Raw genomic sequence first — 12,534 nt, 5'->3', positions numbered from 1 at the left:
GTGAGGCATTTTCAGAGACAATCTTATGAGGGACAGATAAAATTCTAGCCTGACTTGTAAAAACGCAAAATACTTTTTTTTTTAAACTTAATTTTTTAAAATATAAACAGAAATACTTTTGGATACAACTGGAGAAACCTCAGAGATTGGCTGGACTACCCACCCTTCTGATGGGGTAAGCATTTCCCTTGTCCTCTTCTTGACCACACCTCTGCTGGGGAGGCATGCATGCATCTGATGAAGAAAGGGAAATGGGATCCAATGAGACTTGTTTTATGGATTTGCTACATATGAACAATTTGAACACAGTATGTTGTGCAAAGACAGATTGTTAAGAGAGGAGGCTACTGGGTGGAATATTACTCCACCCCCTTACCCTCTTCCTTCCACCCTACTTCAGAAATACTCATGAGGTGTCCAGCCATCCCTCCACACAGACTCACAGACTGGCTAGGCTAGGCTAGGCTACGCTAGGCGAGGAGAGGCGAGGTGAGGCGGGGCGAGGCTGGACTAGACTAGACTAGACTAGACTAGACTAGACTAGACTAGAATTATTTCCATTGGAAAGGACCTACAATGATCATCTAGTACAACTGCCTGATCATTTCACAGCTGACCAAAAGTTAAAGCATGTTAAGGGCATTGTCCTTCAACACTGACAGACGTGGGCCATCAACCACCTCTTTAGGAAGCATGTTCCAGTGTTTGGCTGCCCTCTTGGTAATGTTTCCTACTGTCAAGTCTGAACTTCCCCTGATGTAGCTTTGAACCATTCCCACACATCCTATCACTGGATACCAGGGAGAAGAGATCAGCACCTCCCTGTCCACTTCCCCTCCTCAGGAAGCTGCAGAGAGCAATGAGGTCACCCCTCAGCCTCCTTTTCTCCAAACTAAATGAGCCCAAAGTTCTTAACCACTCTCCATAGGACATTTCTTCCAGCCCTTTAACCAGCTATGTTGCCATTCTCTGGACACATTCAAGGACCTTCACATCCTTCTGAAATTGTGGGACCCAGAACTGCACCCAGCACTCAAGGTGAGGCCACACCAGTGCTGAATCACGTCTTTGACCAGCTGGTCATGTTGTGCTTGATGCACTCCAGGATGTGGTTTGCCCTCTTTGCTAGCAGAGCACACTGCTGATATTGAGTACCCCCAGATCCCTTGATTGAGCCAGCTGCCATCCAGCACCCCCAGATCCCTTTCTGCAGGACTGCTCTTCAGCAACTCCTCTCTCAGTTTGTACTTGTGCCTGGCATTACCCCATCGTAGGTGCAGAATCCAGTATTTTGTCTTGTTAAAATTTATTCCATTGATGATTGCCCAGTGTTCCAGTCTATCTAGACCCCTCTACAAGGCCTCTTGTCCCTCAAGAGAGTCAAAGTACTTCCCAGTTTGGTATCATCAGCAAACTTGCTAATGGTGCATTCAAGTCCTGCATCCAGATCACTGATAAAGATATTGAACAGAACTGGCCCTAGAATTGAGCCCTGAGGAACAGCGTTGATGACCAGTCACCAGCCAGGTGTAGCCCCATTCACTACAACTCTTTGAGCACTACTATCCAGCCAGTTCTTCACCCATCGCACCATGTACCTGCTCATCTCACAGCTGGATAATTTGTCCAGAAGGGTGTTGTGAGGGACAGTATCAATGACCTTACTAAAGTACAGAAAAATCTACATCCACCGCCTTCCCTTCATCCACTAGGCAGGTGACCTTATCATAAAAGGATATCAAATTAGTCAGACAGGACTTTCCCTTTGTGAACACCTGTTGACTGTGCCTGATGATTGCATTGTTTTTTAAATGCCTTTCAGTAGTACCCAGTATGATCTTCTCCATAATTTTTCCAGGAAATGAGGTTAGACTAACAAGCCTGTAGTTCCCTGGGTCTTCCCTCATGCCCCTTTTGTTGATTGGAATAACACTGACTAACTTCCAGTGAGTGTGGACCTCCCCAGAATCCCAAGACATTTGGTGGATGATGAAGAAGGGTCCTTCTGTAACATCCACTAGCTCTTTCAGTATTCTTGGATGAATCCCATCAGGTCCCATGGACTTCTGAACATTCAGCTGATACAGCTGGTTTCTATTTTCAGTGTCCACAAATAGAAAATCACTGTTCCTGCATTTGTGGTTCTCTGAGTTGGGGCTGGGCAGACCAAGGTCTACCACTGTTATTAAAGACTGAGGGAAAAAAGCGTTGATGCCTCTGCCTTTTCTTTATTCCTATGGCAGGGACCATACTGAAGAAGTATCAGTCCCATGTTTTCTTTAGACCTCCTCTTGCTGTTAATGTACTTTAAAAAGCCTTTCTTGTTTTCAGACACAACACTGTCCAGTTTCAACTCTAATTGAGCTTTGGCCTTTCATGTCTCCTCCCTGAATATGTGAACCACAGCTCTGTAATCTTCCTGCAAAGCCTGTCTGTACTTCCAGAGATCATACAATTTTTTTTTCCTCTTGAGCTCTGTGAGGAGCTTCCTCTTCAGCCAAGATGGTCTTCTGCCTCACTTGACTTCCAACATGCTGGAGTTGCCTGCTCCTGTGCTTCTAAAAGGAGATTCTTAAAAACTGATGGGCACTCATGGACTCCTAGGCCATCGACAGCAGATTCCCAGGGGACACTGTTAAGTTGCTCCCTGAGTAGCTTAGAATTTGCTCTCTTGAAATCCAGGGTAGAAAATCTGCTTTCCTTTTTTTTTCACATTACACTGAAAACTTTAAATTCAACAATTCCGTGACACCGCATTCTCCTGGCAAAACTGGCTGCTTGTGGCTTGGATGGGCACACGCTTTGCTGGGTAAAAAACTGGCTGGATGGCCGGGCTCGAAGAGTTGTGGTGAATGGAATTAAATCCAGTTGGCAGCCAGTCATGAGGGATGTCCCCCAGGGCTGGATTTTGGGGCCACTCCTGTTTAACATCTTTATTGATGATCTGGACGAGGGGATCATGTGCACCCTCAGTCAGTTTGCAGATGACACCAAGTTTGTTGGAGAACGGCTTGCAGAGAGCAAGGCCATAGCTCCCTGTAGGAGCTGGTCGGCCATAGCTCCCTGCAGAAGTCGGTCCCAGCCACCTGAGGTAAACAGAGGAAAAAACCCAGCGTACATTGATGATAACAAGGACTGTTGTGAGAACAAGGAGATAGTTGGGGCGCATTACGACCTTGGGGGGTGAAGGGAAGCAGCCCTGGGAGAGAAGCAGGTTTACAGCTAGGAAGATGTTTATGCATACCAGAAATGCCACAAGGGGCTGGTGTATTATAATGTGATCTTTTGAATGTACCCAATGGCTGAGACATTATAATGTAGTTTCTTGAATGGATCCAATAGAGTTGCAAGTAGTGTATTGTAGACTGCTTATATAAGGTGTGATTTCTTTCAATAAAGTGGAAGCTTGCTCTATCATTCACATTGAATCGGCTGCTTGCTTCCTCCGCCCGCCGCACAAGTTGGGTGGGAGTGTTGATCTGCTTGAGGGTAGGGAGGCTCTGCAGAGAGACCTGGACAGGCTGGACCGATGGGCTGAGGCCAACTGAAGGAGTTTCAATAAGGGCAAATGCCTGGTGCTGCCCTTGGGCCACAACAACCCCCAGCAGCGCTACAGGCTTGGGGAGGACTGGCTGGAGAGCTGCCAGTCAGAGAGGGACCTGGGGGGGGTGATTGACAGCCGGCTGAATATGAGCCAGCAGTGTGCCCAGGTGGCCAAGAAGACCAATGGCATCCTGGCTTGTATCAGCAATAGCATGGCCAGCAGGGACAGGGAAGGGATCTCACCCCTGTATTCAGAACTGGTGAGGCCACACCTCAATGAGTGGCTTCAGTTTTGAGCCCCTCACTCCAAAAAGGCCATTGAATGACTCAGGCGTGTCCAGAGAAGGGCAACGGAGCTGGTGCAGGGTCTGGAGCACAGGTCTGATGGGGAGAGGCTGAGGGAACTGGGGGGGTTTAATCTGGAGAAGAGGAGGCTGAGGGGAGACCTCATCACCCTCTACAACTCCCTGAAAGATGATGCAGAGAGGGGGGATGAGTCTCTTGAATGAAGGAACAAGCAATAGGACAAGAGGGAATGGCCTTAAGCTGTGCCAGGGCAGGGTCAGACTGGCTCTTAGGAAGTATTTCTTTGCAGAAGGGGTTGTTGGGTGTTGGAATGGGCTGCCCAGGGCAGGGGGGGAGTACCCATCCCTGGAGGGGTTGAAGAGTTGGGCTGACCCAGCACTGAGGGATCTGGTGGAGTTGGGAATGGTCAGTGTGAGATAATGGTTGGACTGGATGATCTTCAAGGTCTTTTCCAACATAGATGATTCTGTGATTCTGTGATCACTGTGACCAAGACAGACACCTGCCATCACATCTCTCACAAGTCCTTTTCTATGATGTGAGAGCCGAGCAACCAGGCCTGTGAAAAACTAAGACAAACAGCCTGGGAAAACAAAAGTTGAGGCTGATTGAAGATTTGCCTCAAACACTCCCAAGACAAAACTATGAGTCACAGGGTGCTTTCTGTGGAGGCCGAAGCTGATAAGACTGCCTGATGTATCTGGGGGAGAGAGCCCTGTGGAGATGGGACGGCTCTGCCCTGGGGCACCTGGGCAGATTTCAAGGGCCATGTGTCCGGTGAATGAACTTTGCTTCATTATCCACGAAATGCATATTAAAGTTGACACCCCGCAATATGCTAACGAGGGCTGTCATGATCATGCTAGTGACATCATCCCATGGAACACCTTACCCCTCCCTGTACATGGGATACGTAGGTCTGTGAGTTGACCTAGGGGACGGACCCAAGGAAAGTGGGTATAAATCAAAGGGGAGAAGAAAGGGCTCTCTCTCTCTCTCTGCCCCTCTTCCTGCCCTGCCCCCCCCGCCCCCGGCCGTCTGGAGAGAGCAGTGAAGCAAAGACGACGGATGCCAGCGAAGAAGATAGCTGCCTCCTGGAATCCTCGCCGGCAGGAGCAGCGCAGGAACCCAGACTGGTGATCTGTACTCCCCCATTCCCTCTATCTCCCTCTTTTCCTTTTTTCTGTTAAGAAATGTAAAGCACATTATATTGCTCGCCACAGCTTGCTCTGTACTTAGCCAGTTATCGTGTGTTCAATTAGTGCATTGTAGGTAGTTAATAAATGCTTGAACTTGGAGACTTGTTGTCCACTCCAATTGGGGATTTGCGAATCTGAGTCACTTGTCCCCCTCGCTGGAGCGGGACGTGACATATGCACAAACAGCAGGTCTTAGGAGAGCATCTTTCCTAGTTGTCTCACTAATGACTTGTGGCAAGAAGTTTTCTTCCCCAAACCAAGTATTTCCCGGACTTGCTCATCACAGTATGGTACTCCCAGTTGATGTCTGGGAAGTTGAGATCTCCCATAAGGACAAGGGCTACTGATCCAGATATTTATCCTAATTGCCTATAGAATAACTCATCAGTGCTAACATCCTGTCTGCGCGATCAGTAGTAGACACTACAACAGCTGTTTTTTATCCCCCTAATCCTCACCCAGAGCCTCTCAAGCACATCATTTCTAACTGTGAGGCCTGTACAATCAAACCTCTCCCTTATGTACTGTGCAGCTGCTCTACCTCCCCTGCCCTGTCTGTTCCTTCTGAACAGCCTGTAGTGCTACATCCCAGTACTCCCAGCTGTGGGACTCATTCCACCAAGTCTCACTAATACCAATGACATCGTAGCTGTGGGAACTGACCAAAGCTTCCAGCTCATCCATTTTTTTTTCCTCATACTGCATATGTTGATGTACAAGCATTTCAGATATGCTCGATGCTCCCAGGAGCAGCATAAATCTTCCCACTACCATTGCCATCCTTAGGCAATGCCATGCCAACCCTTGGCTTACCTTCAGTTCTCCTGTTGGTACTCCCTTGCCCCATGAATTCTAGATTAAAGCCCTCTAAGTCAGTCCTGCCAGTTTACGAGCAAAGATGTGTTTCCCCCATCAGGACCCGTGGATCCTATCAGGCCCCATTATACTTTGGGTCTCAAAGACACTTCCATGATCATAAAACCAAAAGTTTTGGCGGAGGCACCATTCCTGAAGCCAGGTATTGTTTATTTCTTGCAAAGTGTCTCCCCATTACTGGGAGGATTGAGGAAAATGATACCTGTGGTCCTGAATTTTTTATCATTCTTCCCAGGGCCCTGGAATCTCTTTTGATCAACCTTAGACTTTTTGTTGCAATATCATTAGTACCCATGTGAGAGAACAGGGGTGGGTAATAGTCTGAAGGCTGTACTAAACTCTTCCATCATCTAGTGACATCCCTAATCTGGGTCTCAGGGAGGCAGAAAACTTCCTTGAAAAGATGGTCCAGTCTGCAAATGGGTGCTTTCGTTTTGCACAGAGGGGACTCACCAGTGTTCCTAACTTGCTTTTGTTTCTCCTCAACACTGGTCTTAATGTAGATCTTGTTACAAGGAGTTGGTCGATCTGACCTTGGCAAGAGTGTTTGCGCAGGTTCCTTCTATCTCATTATATGCTTCCTCTGTCATCCCCAGGGAATCATACCTGTTCTGTAAAGCTAGTTGAGAGGGTAAAGAGAGGATTCTTTTACAGCTTTGTGCAGTAACCTGCTTTCACCCATCCCTATCTCTCCTTTATGCCTTCCTCCTGGCACAAAACAGATACTGGACCTGCCCCTGCAGTGGCCATTCTGAGTTGTTTTGTGTGCATCAGAGACGGCAGAGCACAGCTCCAACTGGGATCAAGGGACTTGCTTTAATGTTTTCTCCAAAGAACAGTGACTTTTTTCTCTGTCTCGTTTGTGTTGTGTGTCTTTTTCTCTGGAGTTGAGAGATGGGGAAGTAAGAGGGAAGAAAGTGTGATTCTCTGATTTTAAGATTCTTAATGCCACGTGACAGGTTTGCATGAATTATATTTTCTGTCATGCAGTTCTTAGCTGCAAGGTTTAACAGCTCTTCTTTACAGGGTCATACTTCATACTGTTCAGAGTGCTGTGATGCTCATGTCAAGTCTTGTCACAGACATGGCAAGGAGAAGGGAAGGGAAGAAGAAGGCCTGTCCTATATTTTTTGTGCAGTTGAACACTGAATCCATATTTTTTTTTTACTATTTCTTCTTGCTTTTCTTTACCATGTATCCATTATAGTGGAATGAGGTAAGTGTCCTGGATGACAAGAAGCGCCTGATCCGAACCTTTCAAGTCTGTAACGTGGCTGAACCAGGTCAGAATAACTGGTTGCGTACTCACTTCATAGAGCGACATGGAGCCCACCGCATCCATGTCCGTGTCCGTTTCTCAATGAGAGATTGTTCCAGCATGCGCACTGTGGCTTCTTCTTGCAAGGAGACTTTCACACTCTACCACCACCAGTCAGAAGCTGATACAGCCTCTCAGGAACTGCCAGAGTGGCATGAGGGCCCCTGGAACAAAGTGGATACTATTGCAGCTGATGAAAGCTTTTCCCAGGTGGACAGCACTGGGAAGCTGGTAAAGATGAATGTTAAAGTACGTAGCTTTGGGCCACTCACCAAGCATGGCTTCTACCTGGCCTTCCAGGACTCGGGAGCCTGCATGTCCCTAGTGGCAGTCCAAGTCTATTTCTACAAGTGCCCAGCTGTGATTAAAGGATTTGCCTCCTTCCCGGAAACTTTTGCTGGAGGGGAGAGGACCTCACTGGTGGAGTCATCAGGGACATGTGTACCAAATGCTGAAGAGACAAGCATGATTGGGTCTCCAGGTGTTCGTTTGCACTGCAATGGAGAAGGGGAGTGGATGGTGGCCATTAGACGATGCACCTGCAAGGCTGGCTACCAGCCTGTTGATGAGGAATGAGCCTGCCAAGGTGAGAGACCCTTTTTCCCCACCCTTTAGGGAGCCACTTCTGTGTGGGTTCTCTGTATTAGGAGTATTTGTCATCTGCCAAAAGTTCACAGAGCTAGGAGACTAAATCACTTCTCACAGGGAATATTTACTGGCAGCCTTTTCTGACACTTAGCATCCCAGACTAGGGTTGGAATGACCATTTTTTGGTGCTAAGAACATGGCTGGAAATTCCATTCAGGATTTAGTTCAAGCTGCCACCAGAGACAGCCTGTTAGGCTACATATACAAAATTAAGAAGAGTTGTAACTAGCCATCTAGTTGTTCCACTTCTTTACCAAGAAGCAACAGCGTTAGAAGCAAGGTGCCACATGGAGCAGAGCTGAGCCTAGACTTAATGCACTCTACGGTCCTAATTACTTTGGGCCCCTTTGCTAGTGCTATTGGAACCAGTGATTTTTAAAAAAAAAAAAAAAAAGAGGGAAATGACAGCAGCCTGTACAGGGAACATGCAGCAGGGACCTAGGAGCCTAGTTTAGTAAGAAAAAAGCAATCATAATGGTGTTATCATTACCTTGAATGTGCTCTCTGCCCGAGGGCCATGGTATTTTCTGTGAAATGCTGGTAGAAGGAAGTAGAATATATCCCCCAGTAATGGTATTGGACAATCTGGCCAAGCCTCAACACCCAGTTTAATGTCATGACTGTCTTCCTATGTCAAGCTTAAGACAGTCCCTTGGATTAAACTGCTTATGTTGGTTATATAATTCTGTGTATAATGTTCTGCTGGTGCTTCCTTGGTCTTAGTATGCATCTACTCGAGATATACTAGCAGTGTAAAACGTTGCTGCACCACACTTAGTACTCTAAAAAATAAGTGTAATGTGGAACCCAGTTTTGGCTGCAGACACAATTTTAAAGTTAGATTGGAATTTATTCAAATAAGAGTTTTACTGGGACACTGAGAGTACAAATATTCTGGTTACTGCCAAGTGCAAATGTAATGGATGATAAATGGTTGTCAATATGTTACCTTAAAATTCCTCTTTTATTAAGTGATTGGGCTCATGCAAAAGAACTTTATTAAAATACAGTTCATTGTGCTGGAGACTTACAATGCAGTTAAAATTGCTAAGTGCTTTTTATTTGTTTAAATGTTTAGGATGATTAAAATTTGTGTGCCTTTTTATATCTTGCTCATGGTGAAAGAGATATAACTACATTTGTATAGTACTGCTCCTGAGATAGAAAGCTCAGATGAACATAGAGCAGCTCTGTATGGCACTTAGATTTGTTGTCTGCATGACTACTTCACAGTCCAGGTAAACTGCCAGTGAATAATTTAGTATCAGGTAGTAGTCTTAAGCACTCAAAAAATATGGAAATTAGGACTGGGGGTAAAAAAAAAAAAAAAAAAAAAAAAAAAAAATCTATGTTCCCCTTTTTGTAGCATTCAAAGGAAGCTGATACTTCCTTGCAGCTTCATTATTACAGAAGCTGGGAATAGATGAAAATGGTAACTATTTTAAGGAATAACTGAAATAATGGTAGTATATCAAACCACAAAACACCATTCCCATCATCTACTTTCTGAGATTCCATGAGCAGCTTATAACAGTCAAAGACAACCAAATAATGAACTTTAGTGTTAGAAGATATTTTTTATCCTCATGTTTCTTGTAAACTCCTCTGGATTAATCACCGTTCTTGATCTCTTCTCCTGCTAGCAGTATGTTGCTGTCCTGTCTGGATGGAGCCACATTCAGCTGGTATAGGTTGTCCCCTGGTGTTCCTTTGCATGGACTCCTTTCCACGACTTCTCCTCTGCATGTTCTCCCTTCTGAAGAACAGAAGTACACTTTGATACAGAGTTACTACAGTGTCCTATGTGAAGTACAGAACAAAAGCAGTAGCCCAGGAACAGGTTTCTATTGTTGATTCTGCAGAGAGCTCTTCTTAAGTCTGAAGAATAAGTCGTGGATAGGAAGGAGAAGCAAGTTTCCTTCTTATACTTTAGTAGAAGAGTGTGTGGGCATTGCCTTCCTCCTCACCATATGGAAGCCTTTGGAGTCCTTCCTGGACCAGCTGTTAGCTCTTTATTTAGAACAAAGAATCTGACAAGAACCATTCTGAGCAGATAGATAAAGACCCTTTTTTTTTTTTTTTCCTGCCCCCTACCATGAGTTAAGATACTTTCTTTTATTAGTTTCATAAGACTGCCTGCTGTTTCTTACTATGTGTCCAGTTTCTCCAGATAAATAGAAATGTGAAACAACATCCTTTAGTAAGCCCTCTAGTGATGTAGGATGTGGTGTGTGTGAGATTTACTTTTGACTTTATCAAAGTAAGACTTTTCCTCATGCCAAACAGTCAGAAAGGAGAATGGCGGTTTACAGAGGAAAAAGGAAGGTTGGGACCTTAGGTCCTTTTCTTTCTGTAGATCTTCACACATGGGGTGCCTTGCCTTGCAAGGTTTCCTGCAACTCTAAGTGTTCTTTTCACTTAGAAGGCCAGAAACACAAAGTTCTGGGTGATTAGGCCATCCTAGGCTACTGGTTCCCAGAATTCTGGACTGATTGGCTGTTCTCCAAAATCTTCTCTCAAATTAACAGATTCATTACTGAAAACAGTTGTTCCTAGATATCATCCCCACAAACCATTTTACAATATAATCTTTTCTTGGGATTCACTGCCCACTGCTTATCATTGCCTTTTGGCTAAAAGTTACATGGGATTTAAGTTATCAGATGCTTTTGGAAATAGTAGTTAGAATTCATGATGAAGATATTTTAAAAAATATTTCAAAAATGACAATGTGGAGAAAAAAAGAAGAGAGTTTATCTTTTTTTTTCTTTCAAGTCCAAATGCAAATGATTCCAAGTCGGTTCTGCAAATCAGGTCCCATGTCAGTTTTTCTACTCAGTCACATAGCAGTGTCCAGTATGATGTTTATCCCACATCACTGAAAATGTGCTATTACTGTATCAGTATACCCCGACATCAGCAATTACCCTCCAGCTACCCAGCCTCCGTTTCTGTAGCGCAGAGGACTGACTCTTCTCCCTTTATACAGCTTTGATGTCTGAGAAAGAGAAGATCGTGGGACTATAGGAGAAAAACATAGACAGAATCATATTTGAAAAGGGATACAGTGGAGGGAGCTATTTCAGTCATGAGATTGGGGGCAGATCTTTGCATCCTGTTGAGGTCCCCTTGTTGGACTTGGGCAGCTGATCTCCTTGTTGGCTGTCATAGTGTATTGGATTTATGTGGCTAGGTTCTGGTAGTGGTGGGGTCTGACAGGGAGGCCTCTGTAGCAGGGGGGTGCTTTTTGGTGTTTTTCAAGTAGTTTTCTGCTTTTCCTATATCCTATATGTTGCTCTCTACTAATATTTCATTCTTCACTTGCCCAAATCTTTCCTCTTGTTTTGCCTTTTTTCTTCACACAGCGCATTCCCTGGCAGCCTTCCCAATATATAACTAGCTAGTAAATGCTTCAGCTCCATCTCTTTTATGTAAAAACCCCCTTACTCAGCTGATCTTATCAACACTCTAGCAGAAAACAGTTCTTAGTTGCTTCTTTTTTTTTTTTTTGTGTCAGTCAATTTGATGCTCTCCTTTTCCATTTAAAAAGCCCCAAAGCCACATGTTTCTCTCTTTTCTTTCATTTTCCACTATCTCTTCCCCACCTTAACAGTTGTAGAAACTATGAAACTAGATCAACCTAGGGCTCTATTGCTTCACCATGCCTTGCTTCAAGTTTGGCTGATCCCACTTTATTCAGAACAAGATGCAAGATACACAGTAACAGTCACCGTGAAATAGCCTGTCACAGTGGAAAAATACTTCCATCTCTGTAAGCTAGTCACAAGCTTATTTCTGGGGGGGAAAATAAAACAGTGTTTTATCTAAAAGTTACTTAGATTTTTCTTTTCGAGTGTGTCTTCTGCATGCTAATTATGCCATCTTTCTTGCATTATAAGACAGTAATATCTAAATCATATTTCTACAGTATTATAGATTATTAAATCATTTCCGTCATCCTGCCCGCTGTAACTGCCAAAGTCCATCCCCCTTTCCAGTTGATTCAGTTTAGGGCTTATTCTAGCAGTACCTCCCATTATCTGGTTTAAGTTAAGTGGCATGGCCCATACCAGTTAACTTCTCTTGTAAACTCTGTGATGATTCTGCTTTGCCAAGAGTCATTCTCATTTGAGGCAGTCTGTAGCTCTGCACATACGCTTTTCCCTAGGCCTCAAATTCAGCCATGTCCATTCATCCCTCCCAATTTGATTCCAGTGCCAGCTTTGGCACTCTGTTTGTTTTTGATACTATCACATATATTATTCATTCTTGCTGTCCCACAGTACACCTGGGGGTAGAACTCCCGTATCAGAAACAGATCACTTGTCTCAGTTGAAGAAGAGAGCAATTTTATGCTCTTCTAAATTTCATCCTGTGTCCCAGCTCAATTCCAAATTGTATCTGGGTACAAAAAGTCAGTGTCACCTGTATCACTTCCCTAAAAACACTGCTGGAGGTACATAAAGCTCTGCTGGCGTTTCCAACTCTCCTTCTTGGTCCCTCTCATCTTGCTGTATTTGGTTTTGCTCTCAGAAGATTTCCTCTCTGCCCTTATTGTCCAAATGAGCTTTTCAACTCCTCTTTCTCTCTCTTAACTTCTCTGGTTCTTGGTCTGTCCCTTCCCCATTTTCATTTTCTTCATCA

The 12,534-nt window shown here is 44.6% G+C and overlaps 1 protein-coding gene across 1 annotated transcript in view; it reads left to right on the top strand.

The window, feature by feature from the left end:
• The window catches only part of LOC113479417 (ephrin type-B receptor 5-like), a 61,000-nt gene that overhangs the window by 26,600 nt on the left and 21,866 nt on the right, over positions 1-12,534 (top strand). Inside the window, 2 exon segments of the mRNA XM_026847314.1 lie at positions 111-175; positions 7,132-7,828. Of these exon segments, the coding sequence (XP_026703115.1) occupies positions 111-175; positions 7,132-7,828 (762 nt within the window).

The sequence above is a fragment of the Athene cunicularia genome (genome assembly GCF_003259725.1).
Source record: "Athene cunicularia isolate RWA chromosome 1 unlocalized genomic scaffold, athCun1 chr1_part1, whole genome shotgun sequence".
In the NCBI taxonomy this organism is placed as follows: domain Eukaryota; kingdom Metazoa; phylum Chordata; class Aves; order Strigiformes; family Strigidae; genus Athene; species Athene cunicularia.
Note: the sequence above shows the minus strand (reverse complement) of the source record. Positions and strands in the feature narration are given on the sequence as shown.